Genomic DNA, 17,539 nt, shown 5'->3' on the forward strand with positions numbered 1-17,539 from the left:
CATAATAAATTTCTATGAAATTTACTGTGAATTTAGGTCAAATTCCCTGTATAAGGGCATCTATTTTCACTTTAAGAGGAGCTCAACAAGGCAGAGAGGGACGGGCTTATAAACTGGTGTGAGCGCCCTTCGGTTGGCGAGGTGGGACTAAACACTGGGCGCAACTAGGACCAGCCCTTTAGTCCCAGTTTGTGGTATGAACCGGGACTAAAGGGTGGTGGGCCAGGAGCGTGGCCCATTGATCCCGGTTTGTCCCACCAACCGGGACCAAAGGGTCCGGACGAACCGGGACCAATGCCCCCACGAGGCCCGGCAGGCCCCTGGCCGCACGAACCGGGACCAATGCTCACATTAGTCCCGGTTCGTGACTGAACCGGGTCTAATGTGAATATTGCCCTGTGACCAAAGCCCAGTTTTCTACTAGTGACACCCCCACCCCACCCCCAGGTTGCGACCTTGTCCCTTCCCGCCCTCTCTTCTGCATGGCCTGGCCCCACCCCGCCTTCTCCCCCACGGGTGTTTTGCCGAGTGTCGTGGAAAAAACTCTCGGCAAAATATTGGAACTCGCGCAAAATGTGCTTTCCCGACTACTACACTCGGCAAAAGGGGGTATGCACTACACTGTTTTGGTTGTCGAGATTGCATACGACCTCGGGTAAAGATGATCCCAAAATCAAAGTTTTTCATTTCGACGGGACGAATAATTTTCATTGCTGAGAAATTTTTCATTTTAGGCCATGTTATTTACACTTATTGCCATGCCAAAATATGGTCTCAAATTAATAAGGCGATGGTCATATTTATTGTATAATTTACGACAATGGGCCTAAACTTGGCATTTAGGTGCATCTCGCCATTACAAACAATGATGCCAAATAGAGTTTGCAACATTTTGTACAAAAATAATTTTTGCATTTTTCTAAGTGTAAAAGATGGATATTTTTGTGAAACGGGTAAAGAAAACATAGTGCAAAATGGCACCACTCCAATTTTCACAAAAAGTAGACCATATTTTTAGAAAATTCCCATGTTTTCTGGATCTTCTAGATTTCTAGATACTTTTGCACATTTAAATTCAAAATTGGTAATTATATGAAAGAACCACTTAGAGTTTGAGAGACTCAGCCCCTTACCATGAATGGCCATTTTGACCTTGTTTGGGGAAAATGAAACAAAAAGGATACAAGTCCAAAAAATGCAATCCTTTCGTATGGACTCCTTTTATGTGTACTAGTTAGGATGAAAATAACAAACTTTCAATATGAAAATTTTGAAAGAAAAATATCCTTCACAAAACGGGCTATCGTCTATGAACATTCATGGTTTTCAAGTCAAACGACCAAGGTGATGACCATATTCATTGCATAATTTATTATAATGTGCCCAAATTAGACATATAGGTGAATATTACCATTACAAATAATGTTGCAAAATAGAGTTTCCAACCTTTTGTACAAAAAATTCATTTTCTATTTTCTAAGTGTCAAGAATGGGTGTTTCTTGGGAAGCGGGTACAAAGAACAGGGTGCAAGATTGCACCACTCCAATTTTCACAAAAAGTAGACCATATTAGATGGACAATTCCCAAGTTTTGTAAATTTCCTAGTTTTCTAGCTAAAAAATGAACAATTCATGTATTTAAAATATTTAGTGGAAATATTTTTTTAAATGGGAAGGGCGGATATTTAAAGGATAGCGTGGACATCTGAGGGTGTACCTTTAAGCGTTGAAGATGCCTTTATGTGCTGGTTTATGCCGTGCTCAACCGGCAATGTGGTAGTGTTAATCAATATATAATTTTGATTGTAAAAGAAATCAATATATAATTTATTTGGATTATTGTAATTTGCAGGGAAAACTTTAATGGATTTATTTAGCCTATTTTTGTGAAATCACTAATTAAGGGGTACCTTTTTGCAAAGGCACTCCCCACCTTCATTTGTGCTGACAAGTGGCGCACTGCATGTGTACCACTTGTTGGAACATGGGAATTTCCCCTTCTTCGCATAGTTTAAAAAACGGGACCGGACTGGCAGTTGAACCGAAAAAAATCGAAACCGGTAGCCTCAGTAGTTTTTTAAGATAATAAGACCGTTCTGCAGTCAGACCGGAGAAAACCGGTCGAACCGGCCAGTTTTCTAGAAAACTGGTGAAAATATCGGGCCATTGAACTGGAAAAAACAGGAAAAATGTTTTAATAGAAATTGGAAAATTGGGTTTTGATCCAAAGTCGTGTGAGCAGTACACGGGGCCTGCCCATGGCCCAATAACCAAGTTGGTTATGCTACTTTGTTGTCCTACATGGATATAATTTTATTTGACCATTGTTTCAGACTATATTACCACATATATTAATCAACATATATTATTTTATTGCTTAAAAAACCGATTATCGAACCAGCAAACCGGCGGTTCGACCGGTAAAAACCTGAACCGGCAACCTTTCCGGTTCGATTTCGGGTTCAGTTTTTTAAACTATGCTTCTTCATGGATTCATTTTTTTCATTATTTTATCTCTTGAACCGCGCATTTAAATCATGAACCATTTTCATTGTTGGATTTCTGGGGTCGAGATCTTTAAAACTAGGTCCCATGTTTCGATGAACTTTTTCTTCACAAAAAATAAAAAATAAAAAATGATGAAAACAAAAAATACATAAACCAAAGAAGGAAAAATCGAAACCGAAAAAACGTAACCCGAAATCACGGTTGTGCTTTTTCATAATATTTGGAAGAATAGTTGTGCTTTCTCCTTTTCAGGAAACACGGTTTTGCTTCTCGTGGAAGCACATGCTATGCTTTTCCGTTTTCAAGAAGCACATGTCATGCTTCTCTTTTTTTTTTCTAGGAAGCACAGTCGTGCTCTTTTTTTGGAGAAGCATAGATGTGTTTTCCCTTTTCAGAGAAGCACTACCTATGCATCTCGTCCAAGAACATGCTATGCTTTCCCTTTTGGGGGGGAAATTATAGTTGTACTTTGCCAGTCACGAAAGCAAAATTGTGCTTTTTTCCTTCTCGGGAAGCTGTGTTTCCCACAGACAAGCATGGCTTCATGAAAAAACAATAAACATGTGTAAGAAAAAAAAATCTAAGGGTGTACCCAGCGCACGACACGTGGGTAGCTGGGCGCATCACTTGATGCACTCTCAGGGCCTAAAAGTGACCTCTGTGGAAGCCTCTGGAAGGATACCTGTTAGTTAGATAGTTGGAGACCTCCTTGCATAAAATAGGAGGGTGGCCACAAAGGGGGTGTGTCCTGGTGGGCCGACCCAGCAGTGTGTTGCACTCTAGCACAAATTGGTCAAAATCTAAAAAGTGACATGTGAGCAAAGGGCGCATGGCTAGCCACTCAAGCGGATGAACTCTGCTTACTACTAGGCCCCGTTGAACTTTAAAAACTATGTCTATGCGCAACATCACATCTGAACTTTTTTTGAATTAAACGCGTTTGTTTTCTGAATGTAACCTTTTTTAAATTCCAAAACGTGATTGATTTTAAAATGAATACTTTTTAAAACTATAAAAAAATTGAAAACACATTTTTGATAAAACACTCGAAATTGTGGACATTTTTTAAAAAACGTGAAAGAATTTTGAAAAACTTCAAATGTTTTTCAAAGCACGAACATTTTTGGGAAAAAATGAAGAAAAATAAAATTCCGAAATTTGATTTTTAAATTAATTAAAAATAAACAAGAAAAATGAAAAGAGAAAGAAAGAAAGGAACACTAGTGAAGAAATAAAACAAAAAGGGAAAAAGCCTGAAAAATAGTGTAGAGAAAAAAACCCTAGCTACTTGGGCTGGTCCATATGCGGTTTGCTCGCTGCGCATTTCCTAGTTTTTTTGGGGGTGGGGAGGTAAAACCAAGTTTTATTCATCAAACACCACAAAATGTGGGATAGAGTTCGGATCTTGGAATTAGCCGAACTAAACGTGACGTCTCAGGCCTAACGAAAGAGAAAACCTGGCTAGACTATGTGCTTTGACATTGATAGCACGACATTCAAAAGGAAAATTACAATCAAATAAAGACGCTTGCAACTTGATCTCGCTGATAATGGCTCGTTTCCCAGATAGTTTACTCACATTTTTCTGAGAGAATATTTAGCCTCGATGGGCTGGAAATCGGGCCGGCCAACCTCGAGTGCGACCGGCCCGTCGTTAGTCCAGTAGAAAGCCCGCCACGCCGCCCAAGAGCCCACCCTTATCTGGTTTTTTTTTACCGGACCCGTATCTGTTCTGTTCCTCCAGCACGACCGGCCGCCGCCCAGCCTCCTCCGCCCGCTCGACAGCTCCCCCGCCGCCGGAGCTACGCGCTCACTCCCCTTCCCCCCCCCCCCCCCCCCCCCCCCCCCCAAGGTCCTCCGCCGTGGCGAGCCTCTCCCTTCCCGCCCTCTCCTCCGCGCGGCCCCGCCTTCTCCTCGCCGCGCCGCCGCCCGCCCGACCCCAGCTCGCCCCCGTCCGTGAAGGCGACGACCGCCAGCAGCGGCCCCATTCGACGGAGGGAGAGAGGTTCGTCTCAGGTCAGCTTCTCTTCGCCTTTCTCTCAAGCGTGACTATCCATGCATCTGGCCAGTTCCTCGATTTGGACGATTCTAGGGTTTCATGCGTGCTGCGATCTAGTATTTGGTATGAACGCTAGCACGGGGAATGGATCTCGGACGATGGAGATTTTATTATTATTATTTAGCAAAACCGTCACAGGACATGGATGAGGCTTTTGTGCGGTATTTCTTTTTTTTTTCCAGATTTTTCTGGCTGGTTCAAGTTTTGGCCTGAATTTCTTTTAAGGGTGTGGCTAGGTCTCAGTCGATTGAGATTTAACCAAGTCTCAATCAAGTGACAGAACACATAAGAAAGAAAAATCTAAAAAGAAAATTTTGCGCGAATCTCTACGCAAGATCTCATGAATATAACATCGACTGAGACATAACCAAGTTTTATATCTAAGTCGACTGAGATTTAGCAACTCTGTTTTTTTAATGGCAAAATTACTTTGTTATTTTTTATAGGGAATATATTCTGGTCTTTCCACCCTCTCATTTATGTCATCTAGCAAAGAATCATGGTCAGTTGTACGCGTGGCATTTATCAATTGGCAAAGCGCTAAATTTGGATATTTGATCAATTGCAGATACAGATTGGGCAGTTTGGCCGGGGCAGAGCAAACATGGGACATTTTATCAATTAGCCCCCGCGACTACAGCCGCAGTGTCGCTTGCTACTCACACACAGCCGGCGGAGACAAACCATAGATGGTGCCGGAGGACGGCGCGCAACAGGCAGCGGCCGCCACCGCGGAGCACCCCGCGGTGTCGGAGGTGGACTCGTTCCGGCGCCAGGTCGACGACCTCGCCTCCAAGACCGACGTGGTAACCCCGCCCCCTCCTAGCCTTGATAGTAGTTTCTGTCTTGCCTCAGTAGTGATTTCCAAGAAGGGCTCTGCTGCCAGAGCAGCTTCATTCCCAAGAGTGCGCCATTTTTGGGGATTTTGGCTATTGCATGATTAGGTGTCAGGTCTAGCGGTCTCCTGTTGCGATACTGTGTTCTTTCCCCCCAAGAATTAGGGCAAAGTTGTCTCAGACTTGAACTGGTGTGTGTTGCAGCTGGAGAGGAGGGTGAACGAGGTGGTAGGGTTCTACGACGGCAAGAAGCATGGCAGCGGAGGGCGCAGGGCCAGTGGTAGCAGCAGGTATGCGGTGAATGGTGCAAGGGACAGCAACTGCAAAGGGATGCCCGACCTCACGCGCCAGCTTACCGGTATCATTCGCCAGGTTATGATCTTTCTTCAGCTGTGGTTTATCCCATGATTCATTGTGTTTGCTGGCTACTCATGCTATATTCTGGCATCCTGGAGCGTGTTTTAGAAAGTCAGACTTGTGCCAGCTTTGTAATTCGTAAGTCAATTTAGAACATTAGATGGCTTTTCGACCTGATCGATCCATTTGACTAACGTGGCAACCTAGACTTTTTCCATTGTTTGCAGCGATTGCCTGCACATACTGCTCCTATTCTTTCCAGCAAGATAGATTTATAATGGAATCAAGATTTCTGGTACAAGTTTCAAACAGCTCCCAAATTTATGTATGCTTCCATGAACATCAATCTGGTTCTTTTTGGCTGTGTTCATTGGTAGACCATTTTTCACATGTGGTCTTCTGGCGCAGTGAATGAAATCAGCCTAAAATATATGATCTGCAGCTTTTGCTGAATGCGGTCATCTGAACCTAACTAAAAAGCCTTGCAAGTGAACTTACAATTTTTTTTCTACTTGGCTATAAACCACTATATGTGGAAGATCCTTTTTTTAATCTAGTTTCTATGGTGTAATATTCAGTACAAAGTTTATCGTTCTTTAGGCACCTTCCAAGTTCGTATTCAACTACTGCAGTTAAAAACTCAAATGTGTTATTTCTTTGCCCTATGAAAAGACTTCTGTTGATCTTTGCAAAATTTGGCACTTGATCCTCTTTTCTGTATTCATTTTCTTCCAGATCACGTCTCATGAATGGTCAGCGCCATTTCTGCAACCAGTAGATGTTGTAGGCCTACAACTTGATGACTATCACAAGGTAATACTGCCAGTACAGTTTGTCCTTGATTTTGCTAGAGTTCTGTTCCTACTGAAAAGAATTTTAACTATAAGGGATACATTTTGGTAACTTAAATGTGAATTAGTTCTGATGGTACTGTTTATAGTTTGCATGACCTAATGTTGGCAAGCCATCAGGATCTAAAAAACACAAACTGACTTTGATTGCATATCACGTTACTCGTGATTCGCTGCAGGATTTTTTTTTTCTAGTCTCCATTCTGCTTTCAGTTGACATGCTGTTGCACTTTCTGAGAAGATTTTCAATGTCAAGGGAAAAACATAATCCTGTATTTGCTTTGAACTTTCTGAGAAGATTTTCAATGTCAAGGGAAAGACATAATACTGTTAAATCCTCCCTTGTCTATATATATGGAAAACATGGCTGAGTATCTTATTAGCTGTTAATTGGTTTTGTAACTATTGTTTGCCCTCTTCCATGTACATGAAACTGAAAACCATTGCTTGGAAAAGATTGCAATCATCCCTAATCTATAGAAGGAAAACATGGCATATTAGGTTTTCTGTTTTATCTTACAGCCGTAATTGGCTTTGCCACTTATTATTTACCTTCTATAGTGTACTTCATATTGATGTATCCCTTGAGTTGGTAGCGAATATGTTTTTCTATATTTAGTATATCAATAAGATGGAGTTGCTTCGTTGGTTTCTTTACCTGAAGCTTGTTTGTAGTGACTCATATCTTTTGTTTCTACATTTTGCAGATTATAACAAAACCTATGGATTTCTCGACCATCCAAAACAAAATGGAAGGGAAGGATGGCACCAAGTATAAAAGTGTTCGAGAAATATATTCTGATGTTAGATTAATTTTTACCAATGCAATGACATACAATGATGAACACCACGATGTTCACATAATGGCCAAGTTATTACTCGAGAAATTTGAGGAGAAATGGCTCCAGCTTCTCCCTAAAGTTGAGAATGAGGTGGATATCTGTAGTCTCATATGTTACCGTTTTTGTTTTGATATGGATACGTGTTATTTAGCATTTGACAACAATAAGTTGGATCCTATTGTTTTAGGAAAGGAAACAACAGGTGGAACCAAATGATGTTCCAACCACAGACACTTCTCTGGAAGATGCTATTGCAAAATTAGCAAAAGATACTGATGATGAGGTCGGCCCTCTCATGGACTGTTATTTTTTTTATTGTTGTGTCGGTATTGATTGAAGCACATATATATACTGACTTCGACTCATGTTTAGAAAAAAAATGGCCCCAGACTTTTATCAACATGTTTCTGTTATCATTTAGCTTTTTGTCTATTGATGTATCGATGTGAAATCCTTTCTTGGCCAGCCTGAACATGCTTCTGTATCCTTGTCAAATATATGCCTTGCATATTCACTGCAACCCCTACCGTGTTCCCTTGTTTTGTTTTGTTATAGATATTCAGTACCTTTTATTTCTCGTGTTCCAGCTGAATGAGATTAATAAGCAGCTAGAGATGCTCCGGAACATGGTGGTTCAGAGATGCAGGTACGTCTTAAAGACGTTTATCTCATGTCTATAAATTTGCTGTTTGCTACAGACTTATAGGGGTGCCAAGCCTAAAAACATTACCTTTTTTTTTATCTTGTAGGAAAATGACCACAGATGAGAAGAGAAAACTCGGTGCAGGTCTTTGCCACCTGACCCCGGATGATCTTAGCAAGGCGCTGGAGCTGGTCGCACAAGACAATCCTGACTTCCAAACTACAGCAGAAGAAGTGGACCTTGACATGGATGCTCAGGTAAAGCTCCTTTATTCTAAACCCTAACCGCACTCCATGCGCCACATTGTTTATCAAAACGTTAACCATGCTTCCTGTGCGGGCCGATGCAGAGCGAGACGACCCTCTGGAGGCTGAAGTTCTTTGTGAGGGAAGCGTTGGAGCGACAGGCCAACGCAGCCGCGGCCCCTGGCAAGACCGACGAGAACGCGAAGAGGAAGCGCGACATCTACAATGCTCTAGCCAAGACCGCCTCAAAACGGATCAGGAGATAGCCCGGTTCAGGATGTTTCCGTAGAAGTAGCCGTCATGGGACAATTTTCTCCCTTGTGTGTAAGACATGTGTGCCAGTGTATATATGGACATGAATCTGCACTAAGCAGTCACACCTGACCTGGTCTAATGTGTAGCATGTTGTTGCCACCTATGTTAAATATAGAGCAATGTTGATGCAGCTCAAAAATAATAATCACAACAGAGGTGATGTTTATTACATAAAATTAATTGTGTGTACTCTGCACATGGCGCTGCGAAAAAGGGCATCCTAATTCAGTAAGTCCTGAAGAAAACAACAGAGGTTATTGATTGGTTTTCAGATCTTGAGCCTTGATGGCCACTGCGGTACTCTGCTTCACCTCATAGGGTAAATTTCCAAACTCATCAGCTTCACTTCATAGGGTAAACTGTTCTTGAGGACCTGCACAAAACAATGAAAAATCTGTGCTGATCATTCTTATCTTTGGGGTGAAAGAAACATCAAAGGGGTTTGATTGCATGGTCACCTACCATCGGCGCCACTGCCATCCCTACTACCAACCATCAGGCCTCAGTTTTCTCTGCACTTGGCAGATCGTGTCCCTGCAAGATACCATACATTAGCATCATCATCAATCATGCTTAAAGCATAATGAAACAACACATTCGCATTAGCATTTTCATTGCGATGGTAACAGACCACACATCGGAGCACGCCGCCGCGTCCAGGAAGCTCAAGGAGATGGACAAGCCGGTCTCGGGATCGAACCACGAGATGAACGTCCCTGCGAGAGAGAAAACGACATAATCATGGTGCCATGCAACAGAGCGGAACAAAGAAAATAAAGGTGTCACCATTGAAAACAATTAAAACTTCCATCTCTTTTGCGCTGACTTTTTGTCGGAGATTTGAATGTTGAGAGAAGAGGGGAAAAGCAGGGGAAGCAAGAGAAGGGCTTCTTCACCTCGTCGCCTCCTGTAAATGTCGTCCGGGGTGATGAGATGCAAAAGCATCGTCTCCTTGTTCTCCGCGTCTATGACAGCCAGAACGATCTCCTTCTCCGATGTCGACCCCTGCGACAAACATACAGGAACGAAGAAGGCCATGAGTGACAACCTAGATCAGTGAAGCCCCCAACGTACGATGAAGGGGCATTATTATCATGTAATCTGTTCTGCCACTCCCTCCGTCGTCATATATCGGTTGTAATAACATCTTATATTGTGCTGGAAGGAAACATTGCAAATCTCTGGTGAACAGGCGTATCCGCGTATGCCATACCTCGAGGTGGTCGATGGTGACACGGCCGGCTCCGTAATCGTCCCACCCGCCGCCGTCGTTTGACCTGAACATCTTCACAGGCTGCACAAGATTTTTCCACAAGATTACTCCCAAGATTCGTCAGTTCATCAGCAATCGTGCGTCTCATGAGTTCATCAGTTCACCTAGATACGATCATCAGAGATGTACAAAGATACCAGTGCTACTTAATTCCTCCGATGCACAGAAAAAAAAAATCTTAATTTCTGCTGAAGGATCAGAGGTCTCTTGAGCGAAATCGGCTGGCTGCGCATCCATGCTGCGACGGAGCCGCGAGCATAAAACCATAGGGCACGCGCACGGGGGGGAGCGGCGAGGTTTCGAGGAGGGCGGGCCGCCGGCCGGGGAGGGAGGTCGACGGCTTACCGGCATCGGCGCGGGCTGGGGCGGGACGGCGGCGGGCGCCGGCTCCGCGTTCTTCTTCCCGGGCATCGCGGTCGCCGCCGGCTCCGGGAACGATCGATGAGTGGCCAGCAACGAACCCTAGTACACTTTGTTTTTGTTTTTCTTTTTTGACCTGAACCCTAGCACACCCGGAGTGCCAAGTTATAGCGCCGGGCTGGGCTCCAGGGAGCCCTTTTATTTGAAAATTCGAAAAAGATACTTCAAGGTTTCAAAAAAAAAATATTTCCTCTTTTAATTAATACTCCTACAAGTCTCTATTTTCAAAAAAAAAAAACAGGAAAGCGTATACATGTTCACGACGGATCTGTAAATTTTCGTTCGAAAACGTTATGATTTGTGAGCTACACAAAGTAAACAAAATCCTGGCCCAAAAAATATGGCTCGTTTTCATGTATGTATTTGTTTTTCCTTTTGTAGTGTGAAAATATGTTGTTATGAAAATGTTCACGAATGTGTTATACATGCATTTCTACATGCACTATTGTTTTTTTATTATTATTTTGCATTGTAGAAATGTGGTATTTAAAATTTTAAATATGTACTCCCTCCGTCCCAAAATAAGTGTAGTTGTTTTAGTTTGAAAGTCACAATTTAAAATAAAACAACGACACTTATTTGGGGAAGGAGAGAACACATTGTTGTGATATGGCCTCCTTTGGCCATTTCCGAGGTGATACACCAATATTTTGTTCCCGTTCGCGTTTATTTGTGGGGGCTAGCATGAAACCAGGGATGCCATTTAATTTTTTAATAACAAAAGGAACCTCAATGGAATAATCAGCAAGGGCAAAAATGAGAATTATTATGCATTGCAAAAGATGTACTAGTACTCCCTCCTATCCATATTGATTGATGCTGGTTTAGTGCAACTTTGTAGGGAGTAGCAGTGTTATCTCCATCTGTACATATTCATTTCTTAATTTACAAGAATTCCATTCAATTCCCACAGGAAACATCCTGAGCCCTAGGGTCAGCTCAGCACTTGGATTTGTGAATAAGAATGCTTCTATATATTTTTCACAATTGAATCAACCAAAAGTTACATCTTACAACTTCACTACATGTCCAGCAAGCCCAGAACAGGATAAAACATGAGTACAGCAAGCCCAGAAGAGATAAACATGGGTACAGCAAACGGACGGAGAAAAACCCCAAACCGACAGATGATTGATGCTATCTATAAACGATGTGATGAATCACCGTGACCAAGTGAACAATGAATCGCTGCTGTCAGCAGGCTGCTGAAACATTCCTACAGAAACTTTTCGGCAAAATCATGCAGAACTCTCTTGTTTCTATGTTGGATTACAACTTGATGGATTACAGTTTGATGAGAACCGGGACCAGAATGGGCTAGCTAAATGTCGTGTAGGATGGGCCAACCTTTCTTGGCAATCTCATCAATCTTGGAGCTTATCTTCTTCTGGGCCTTTGGAGGGCAGAGCTCGGCTGCATACGCATTCAGCTTCGCAGCCAGTGTGGATGACAGGAGCTCCTCTTCTGGCAGGTTCCCGATCAGTTGCACCAGGAAAGGCTTGCGCTTCAGCTCAAATTTCTAGCATGAAAATTGAGTTCACATAAGAAAACAAGATGCATAAAGAGGATTTATTTTTCTAGAAAGCCATTTGCATCGCAGGTCTCACAAGGAAGAATAATGAATGACATAGCTACCTGATGTTCTGGTTCAGCAGGATAAAATGCTCCCAGTGGTTGGATCTTTGTGGTAATAACGCTGCTGCGGTCCTTGGCTTGTTCTCTTTCTTTGGTAAGAGCAGCCAATCTAGCCTCGAGCGTTCCATTTGTGAAAATGACGGATCTGTGATCACACAAATGAGTATTTGCTGACAACAGCTACCATCATATCGTGCTATACTACTGCTATGCACACAGAGGATAGTGAGGCAAATGTGTTACACAGCCATGTGACATTCTAATCAAGATCAAATTCCTTGAAGGCATGAAACCAAGGGGAAAATGTTGGCTTTGTCACGAACATGCCATATGCTAAAACACCATGAAAATGTAGCGTATGCAAACAGATGATCATCACATCCTCAAAGGAGTAGATTTACTGACGGAAAAGAAGTCTAGAGAAAGAAAAGTCAATCACCTATATTGGTTGCCAACATCCGGTCCTTGTCCGAAGACCTCCCGTGGATCGTGGCTTGCCCAGAACACATCCAAAAGCTGCTTGTACTGAATCTGACGGGGATCATATTCGACCTGAACGGGTGAAGGGCAAGCAGAAGTCAAAGCCGGTCATGGTAGCTCAGAAATTACTCAAGCGCTGATTAGCACTTCAGAACTTATACATTTAATAATAATGGGCAGACACGCAGCAAGACCACGCGCACCAAGGCCAAAACATGCCCAATTTCTTCTAAACAAACACGCCCAATCGCTTCAAGCACACGCCACAGCAAGCAAATCAGGCATATTAAGTACGACCAAAGCATTCAATCCATGTTGGCCATAAAACATTCGTTCATTCAATCACTGATAGTTTCACTTGTGCGCATAAAATGGTTTAGTTTAATAACCAAGCACAGAGAACAGGATATGGCGCTACCAATAGTAGCGACAATATGAACATTATCAAGGGACTAGCAGAAGGGAGGAGCTCGGTTGGTACTACCTTGACGCACTCGGCGTGGTCGGCGAGGTTGCGGTACTCGGGGTTGGCCTTGGAGCCGCCGGCGTAGCCGACGGAGGTGCGGAGCACGCCGTGGAGGCACCCGAAGACCGCCTCGGAGCGCCAGAAGCTTCCCAGCGCGAACACCGCGGTGGCCGGCGCGCCCCCGCCGGCGCGGACCGTGAGCCGCGCGCCCGAGGCCGCGGTGGCCAGGAGGGACGCGAGCGCCCATAGGAAGGCGGCCGCGGCGGAGGAGGACGCGCGGGCCATCGCGTCGGCGTGGAGGGGAGGGAAGGTGGGGGCGCGGCGGAGATCGGGATCGGAGGGGGGGCGCGCGCGCCGCGAGCGAGCGACCTACCGTCGGTGGGTGGGGGGTGGGGGTGGGGTGGGTTGGTCCGGACGGGACTATTCTGAGCGGGGGTGGACGACGAGGAGTGTGGGGGTTGGTTGCTTCGTCCACCTGGGCTGTCCGGCCCGTGTTAAGTGGGCCTGTTGGTGGGCTTCAAGACCTGGTTTTGGGCCTCGGAATGTAAAAAAAAACCTGGTTATCCCAACAATCAGAGTTCATTCTCAAATAAACAAAAAAGAGAGTTCATTCTTGGCAACAACTAATTGATTTCCCATTGAAGATGCTTATAACTCATCCCAACCATTTTTTTTTCTCGAAAGAAAAACCCCATCCCGACAGTTTGCATCTACAGTAAGTGCCAAGAATCTCAGGCATATCTGGTGCAACCAAATCAGCATAACTGTTCTTGGCCACACCACTTCGTCCAGATTCTTTCATACGAGTACGACAGCTATTACAATGGACTTGCTTCTCAAAAAAGGCTATTACAGTTTACAATGCACGATGCATCGGCTCAACTGTGTGTACAAACAGTTTTGCAGCAACGTCCGAGTGTTCTAAACAGTATACGCTGTCCATTCCTGATTCCTCCCATTCCAACACCAAAAGAGACACCTTCTGAGCCACTGCTCCAGTCCACAAGGAAATTCCTCTCTACATACATGGCAGAGTTCACAAGGATTGCCTCTTGGGAGTGTGATCCCAAACTTCTTGCCTGCAACTGTAACAAATACTAGCAAGTTGAGTCACACATGACCTTCCACAATCCAAGACAAAAGTTTACTTGCAAAATTGCGTGAACACTGCAGTAAATTTGAGTCCATGGATAAAATTAACATAGACTTTTTGGAGCACCATGATGCCCTACCTGAAGCAGGGCAACACGGTCGCTCAAATGATGGTTCAGCGATTCTAGATTCTCTGCTACTTCTATATTCTCAAGTTACTTGTACTCTTAACCTGAAGTTAAGCAAGAAAGTCTAGAGAAATCTTTTCCATGCTATAACTTGATTACCATGGAGTTACAAAGCATGCAAATGTATATGAGGTCTAGGTATGTTTGATCTTTTTTCTTTCTTTGTATAACAGCTACTGATATTTTACTATGAATTACCTCAAGTTACATAACTGAAAAGGTACAAAACATATGAAAAATTGCTAGTAATTCATCAAGCAATAAACAAAGGAGCTAACACATACAGAGAAGAAGGCTTCAAACTGATAAAGAACATACCCTCGAATAGCAAGCACCCTCTAACATGACAAAGCCGCAGCCAGTGAACCAGAGAAATAAGATTCAAGCACCAGAGATGAAGGTCAAGACTTCTGCAAGGTCCTTGACTGTCACCCAGCTTCAAGAATATATTGACATTCTACAGAACTCTGAGCAGACAAGAGCCCAGGTGTTTGCTAGTTATAATGCTCCCAAGATGAGGGCAACTTAGCCTGAGGTACTCACGGGCTCATAGTTAACACTAACATCATAGGTCTAAACTCTACAGGGTAGGCCAATTGTCAGATAGAGTGCTACAAAATGCTTCCCTCTGACCAAATCCTGGAACTTTACTTTCGTATATTTCAGATTATACTTGAAGATCCACCAGATCCTCATCTATAAGCTGCATGTGGTCCCTGGGATCACTGCCAGCCATCCTCATCATGTGATGAATATCTTGCAGCAGACTATAAATCAACTCAGACTCACTGTGGGACTTGTCACGTGCTACAAATACATGCACCTTATTTGCCAGCTCAATCCAACTACATCCTGGCTGTTTCTTTAGTCCTCTATCATTCATCTCAGACCGAATCTTTGCTGCTTCTTTCCACTTACCAGCAGAAGCATAAATGTTAGACAAGAGAGTGTAAGTTCCAGCATTATCAGGCTCTGCTTCTAAGAGATTTCTTGCTGCCAAATCACCAATGCTTTCATTTCCATGTGCATTACACCCACCAAGAAGGGCACTCCATACAGTACTTGATGTAGGCTTAAGTTCAAGACCGTTGATTAATCTTTTGGCATCATCAAGTCGCCCGGCTCGGCTACAGAGATCAATCAAGCAAGTGTAATGCTCATCCCGCACTGCAATGGACTGATCCTTTGCCATGTATTCAAATATCCTAAGCCCTTCGTCGACCAAACCAGAGTGGCTACATGCTGAGAGCAGTCCCACGTATGTGACATCATTAGGCTTATACCCATTTTCTTGCATCTTTTCATACAAAGCTATAGCTTCTACACCAGCCCCATGATGTGCATATGCTGCAATAATGCCATTCCAAGATATTACGTCCTTCTCCCCTGAGAGATCAAACACCTTCCTTGCCAATCTAATTTCGCCGCATTTGGCGTATAAATTCATGAGGCTGGACTCGATAAAATTATCAAACTGAAATGGTGTTTTGCATATCATCTGATGCACCTGCTGCCCTTCACTGAGTCCGGCAAGATTGCTGCACGCATCAACCGCACCCAAAAACGTCACCTGATTTGGTCTGATCCCATCAACGAGCATACCGTTAAATACCTGCAGTGCCATTTCACTCTCATTACCTTGCAAGCAACCATTCATCATAGTAGTCCAGCTGACTACATTCCGTTTAGGCATCTCGTCAAAGAGTTCTTGTGCCTTCTTCAAATCTTTGTTCTGGATAAAACCGGTGATCATAATGTTCCAAGAAGCCACGTCCCTCTCGGGCATATTCATGAACAAATCAAGGGCTTCGTCAATCCTGAGGTTCCGGGCGTATCCGGAGATCATGGCATTCCAGGAAACGACATTCCTCTCCGGCATGCCATCAAACAGCGCTCGAGCCTCATCCACGCTTCCGCTCCGTGCAAGGCCGGCGACCATCGTCGTCCACGACATCACATTCCTCTCGGGCATTCTCTCAAACAGCTTCCGTGCCTCGTCCATGGTCCCAGACCGCACCAGCGCGGCCAGAAGGATGTTCCAGGAGCCGGCGTCCCTCACGGGCATGCTGTCGAACAGCGCGCGCGCGGCCCCCGTGCGGCCGGCGGAGGCGTAGGCCTCCAGCATGGTGTTCCACGACACGACGTTCCTCTCGGGCATCCGGTCGAACAGCGCCCTGGCCTCGTCGGCGCGGCGCGCCCGCGCGTAGCCGGAGAGGAGGGCCGTCCAGGTGACCACGTTCCGGCGCGCGTCGGGGCGGTGGAACAGCGCGCTGGCCTCGTGCAGCTGGCCCTGGCGCGCGTACGCCGCGACCATCGCCGTCCAGGACACCACGTCCCGGTCCGGCGTCCGGTCGAACAGCCTGCGGGCGTCGGGGACGCGCCCCGCGGCGGCCAGCTCCGCGATGCGGCGGTTCGGGTCCTGGACATGGTTGAACGCGTCGGTGGCGGAGACGGCGGCGGCGCCGTGGCAGGAGAAGGTGGAGGCGAGGCGGGGCCGCGGTGAGCGGAGGCGGCGCAGCGCGGCCCAAGCTGCCATGCTTAGATGAAGGAGCGACCCCTGAACCCCGATTTACCGCCACGTCGGTCAACCAGCGTGGAACCTCTAGCCCACGTGTGAGCCGAGGGGTGGGTCCTATCTGTCAGTCTGCTATCAAGCAAGTCTAATCTGGAAATCCAGAGTCTGTGAATGGAATGGTCTATGTTTAGGCCTTTAGGGTGTGTTTGGTTTGTGGAATCAAATAGAATGAAATGTAATGATTTCATTTCATTAGAACGGAATGGCTTCATGTTCTTGTTTTGTAGAGCTCATGGGATGGAATGGAATGGTCCCGTCTTGATGTTTGATTGGAGGAGTAGGATGTAATACGCATCACTCAAATTCATTGAGCATTTTTTTTTCAAGTGCTAGCATCGATAGTAAACATCATTTAGCAACTATTAAATTTGTGCCAACTAGTAATGGTATTAAGGGTCAGTTCTGGCTTCTAAAATAAGCTGGAATAAACTGTCACCTACCCAGCTTAAAAAAAGCCGCCAAAAGAATTGCCATAAGCACCATCAGCGGTGTATCAACTAGTAATTCGTACCAAGCAGTTTGTTGTATTATTAATCATGCTCTAAGAGTTAAGGTAGACCAAAATAAAGTTATGGCTTTTGTTACCTATTCTTTACAAAGTTAAGCACATAATAATAAGTAGATAAAAGCAAATTACACGTTTCTTAAAGTAGACAAAGTTGATTGAATAATTTTTTTATCTAATCCACTGCAACCTATGTAGTCAAATTTGAGGTAGCACATTGGTTGTTGTATGCAAACTGGATGATGTAAG

At 44.5% G+C, this 17,539-nt stretch overlaps 4 protein-coding genes across 5 annotated transcripts; 1 reads left to right on the forward strand and 3 right to left on the reverse strand.

Annotated features, from left to right (window-relative positions):
• The first annotated feature begins 4,337 nt into the window (after positions 1 to 4,337).
• Positions 4,338 to 8,832, forward strand: LOC123165682 (transcription factor GTE1). Of its 2 annotated transcripts, none has more exons than XM_044583372.1 (9): positions 4,338 to 4,524; positions 5,136 to 5,373; positions 5,608 to 5,775; positions 6,496 to 6,573; positions 7,319 to 7,543; positions 7,641 to 7,736; positions 8,041 to 8,099; positions 8,203 to 8,353; positions 8,446 to 8,832. In XM_044583372.1, exons 2-9 carry the CDS (start codon positions 5,257 to 5,259, stop codon positions 8,605 to 8,607), a joined length of 1,056 nt encoding a protein of 351 aa, XP_044439307.1. In that variant the 5' UTR covers positions 4,338 to 4,524; positions 5,136 to 5,256; the 3' UTR covers positions 8,608 to 8,832. The 2 variants fall into 2 exon arrangements, with proteins under 2 accessions (XP_044439307.1, XP_044439308.1); XM_044583373.1 differs by having other exon boundaries at positions 4,357 to 4,513.
• Positions 8,760 to 10,447, reverse strand: LOC123165683 (serine/threonine-protein phosphatase 4 regulatory subunit 3B). Its single transcript, XM_044583374.1, has 6 exons — positions 10,275 to 10,447; positions 9,870 to 9,950; positions 9,553 to 9,661; positions 9,288 to 9,372; positions 9,119 to 9,190; positions 8,760 to 9,029 (listed from the first exon to the last, which is right to left on the reverse strand). Exons 1-5 carry the CDS (start codon positions 10,338 to 10,340, stop codon positions 9,142 to 9,144), a joined length of 390 nt encoding a protein of 129 aa, XP_044439309.1. The 5' UTR covers positions 10,341 to 10,447; the 3' UTR covers positions 8,760 to 9,029; positions 9,119 to 9,141.
• An 857-nt stretch (positions 10,448 to 11,304) lies between these two features.
• LOC123165442 (peptide methionine sulfoxide reductase A5) lies at positions 11,305 to 13,326 on the reverse strand. Its single transcript, XM_044583086.1, has 4 exons — positions 12,949 to 13,326; positions 12,424 to 12,536; positions 11,985 to 12,129; positions 11,305 to 11,868 (listed from the first exon to the last, which is right to left on the reverse strand). Exons 1-4 carry the CDS (start codon positions 13,213 to 13,215, stop codon positions 11,671 to 11,673), a joined length of 723 nt encoding a protein of 240 aa, XP_044439021.1. The 5' UTR covers positions 13,216 to 13,326; the 3' UTR covers positions 11,305 to 11,670.
• Positions 13,327 to 13,543: 217 nt separating this feature from the next.
• On the reverse strand, positions 13,544 to 16,801 carry LOC123169596 (pentatricopeptide repeat-containing protein At2g35030, mitochondrial). Its single transcript, XM_044587467.1, has 2 exons — positions 14,529 to 16,801; positions 13,544 to 14,015 (listed from the first exon to the last, which is right to left on the reverse strand). Exon 1 carries the CDS (start codon positions 16,744 to 16,746, stop codon positions 14,878 to 14,880), a length of 1,869 nt encoding a protein of 622 aa, XP_044443402.1. The 5' UTR covers positions 16,747 to 16,801; the 3' UTR covers positions 13,544 to 14,015; positions 14,529 to 14,877.
• Positions 16,802 to 17,539: the final 738 nt, after the last annotated feature.

Source organism: Triticum aestivum, chromosome 7D (genome assembly GCF_018294505.1).
Source record: "Triticum aestivum cultivar Chinese Spring chromosome 7D, IWGSC CS RefSeq v2.1, whole genome shotgun sequence".
In the NCBI taxonomy this organism is placed as follows: Eukaryota; Viridiplantae; Streptophyta; class Magnoliopsida; order Poales; family Poaceae; genus Triticum; species Triticum aestivum.

What these genes read in the sequence shown, in the direction of transcription:
- LOC123165683 (XM_044583374.1), bottom strand. Translation starts at nt 10,340, where the DNA reads ATGCCCGGGAAGAAGAACGCGGAGCCGGCGCCCGCCGCCGTCCCGCCC. An exon ending in CATTTACAGGAGGCGACGAG is followed by an intron (nt 9,373 to 9,552) that starts GTGAAGAAGCCC and finishes TCTCTCTCGCAG; the next exon opens with GGACGTTCATCTCGTGGTTC. An exon ending in GCGGCGTGCTCCGATGTGTG is followed by an intron (nt 9,191 to 9,287) that starts GTCTGTTACCAT and finishes GGTATCTTGCAG; the next exon opens with GGACACGATCTGCCAAGTGC.
- LOC123165442 (XM_044583086.1), bottom strand. Translation starts at nt 13,215, where the DNA reads ATGGCCCGCGCGTCCTCCTCCGCCGCGGCCGCCTTCCTATGGGCGCTC. An exon ending in ACCACGCCGAGTGCGTCAAG is followed by an intron (nt 12,537 to 12,948) that starts GTAGTACCAACC and finishes TCACCCGTTCAG; the next exon opens with GTCGAATATGATCCCCGTCA. An exon ending in CTGCTGAACCAGAACATCAG is followed by an intron (nt 11,869 to 11,984) that starts GTAGCTATGTCA and finishes TTTTCATGCTAG; the next exon opens with AAATTTGAGCTGAAGCGCAA.
- LOC123165682 (XM_044583372.1), top strand. Translation starts at nt 5,257, where the DNA reads ATGGTGCCGGAGGACGGCGCGCAACAGGCAGCGGCCGCCACCGCGGAG. An exon ending in TCGCCTCCAAGACCGACGTG is followed by an intron (nt 5,374 to 5,607) that starts GTAACCCCGCCC and finishes TGTGTGTTGCAG; the next exon opens with CTGGAGAGGAGGGTGAACGA. An exon ending in ACCTTGACATGGATGCTCAG is followed by an intron (nt 8,354 to 8,445) that starts GTAAAGCTCCTT and finishes GGGCCGATGCAG; the next exon opens with AGCGAGACGACCCTCTGGAG.
- LOC123169596 (XM_044587467.1), bottom strand. Translation starts at nt 16,746, where the DNA reads ATGGCAGCTTGGGCCGCGCTGCGCCGCCTCCGCTCACCGCGGCCCCGC.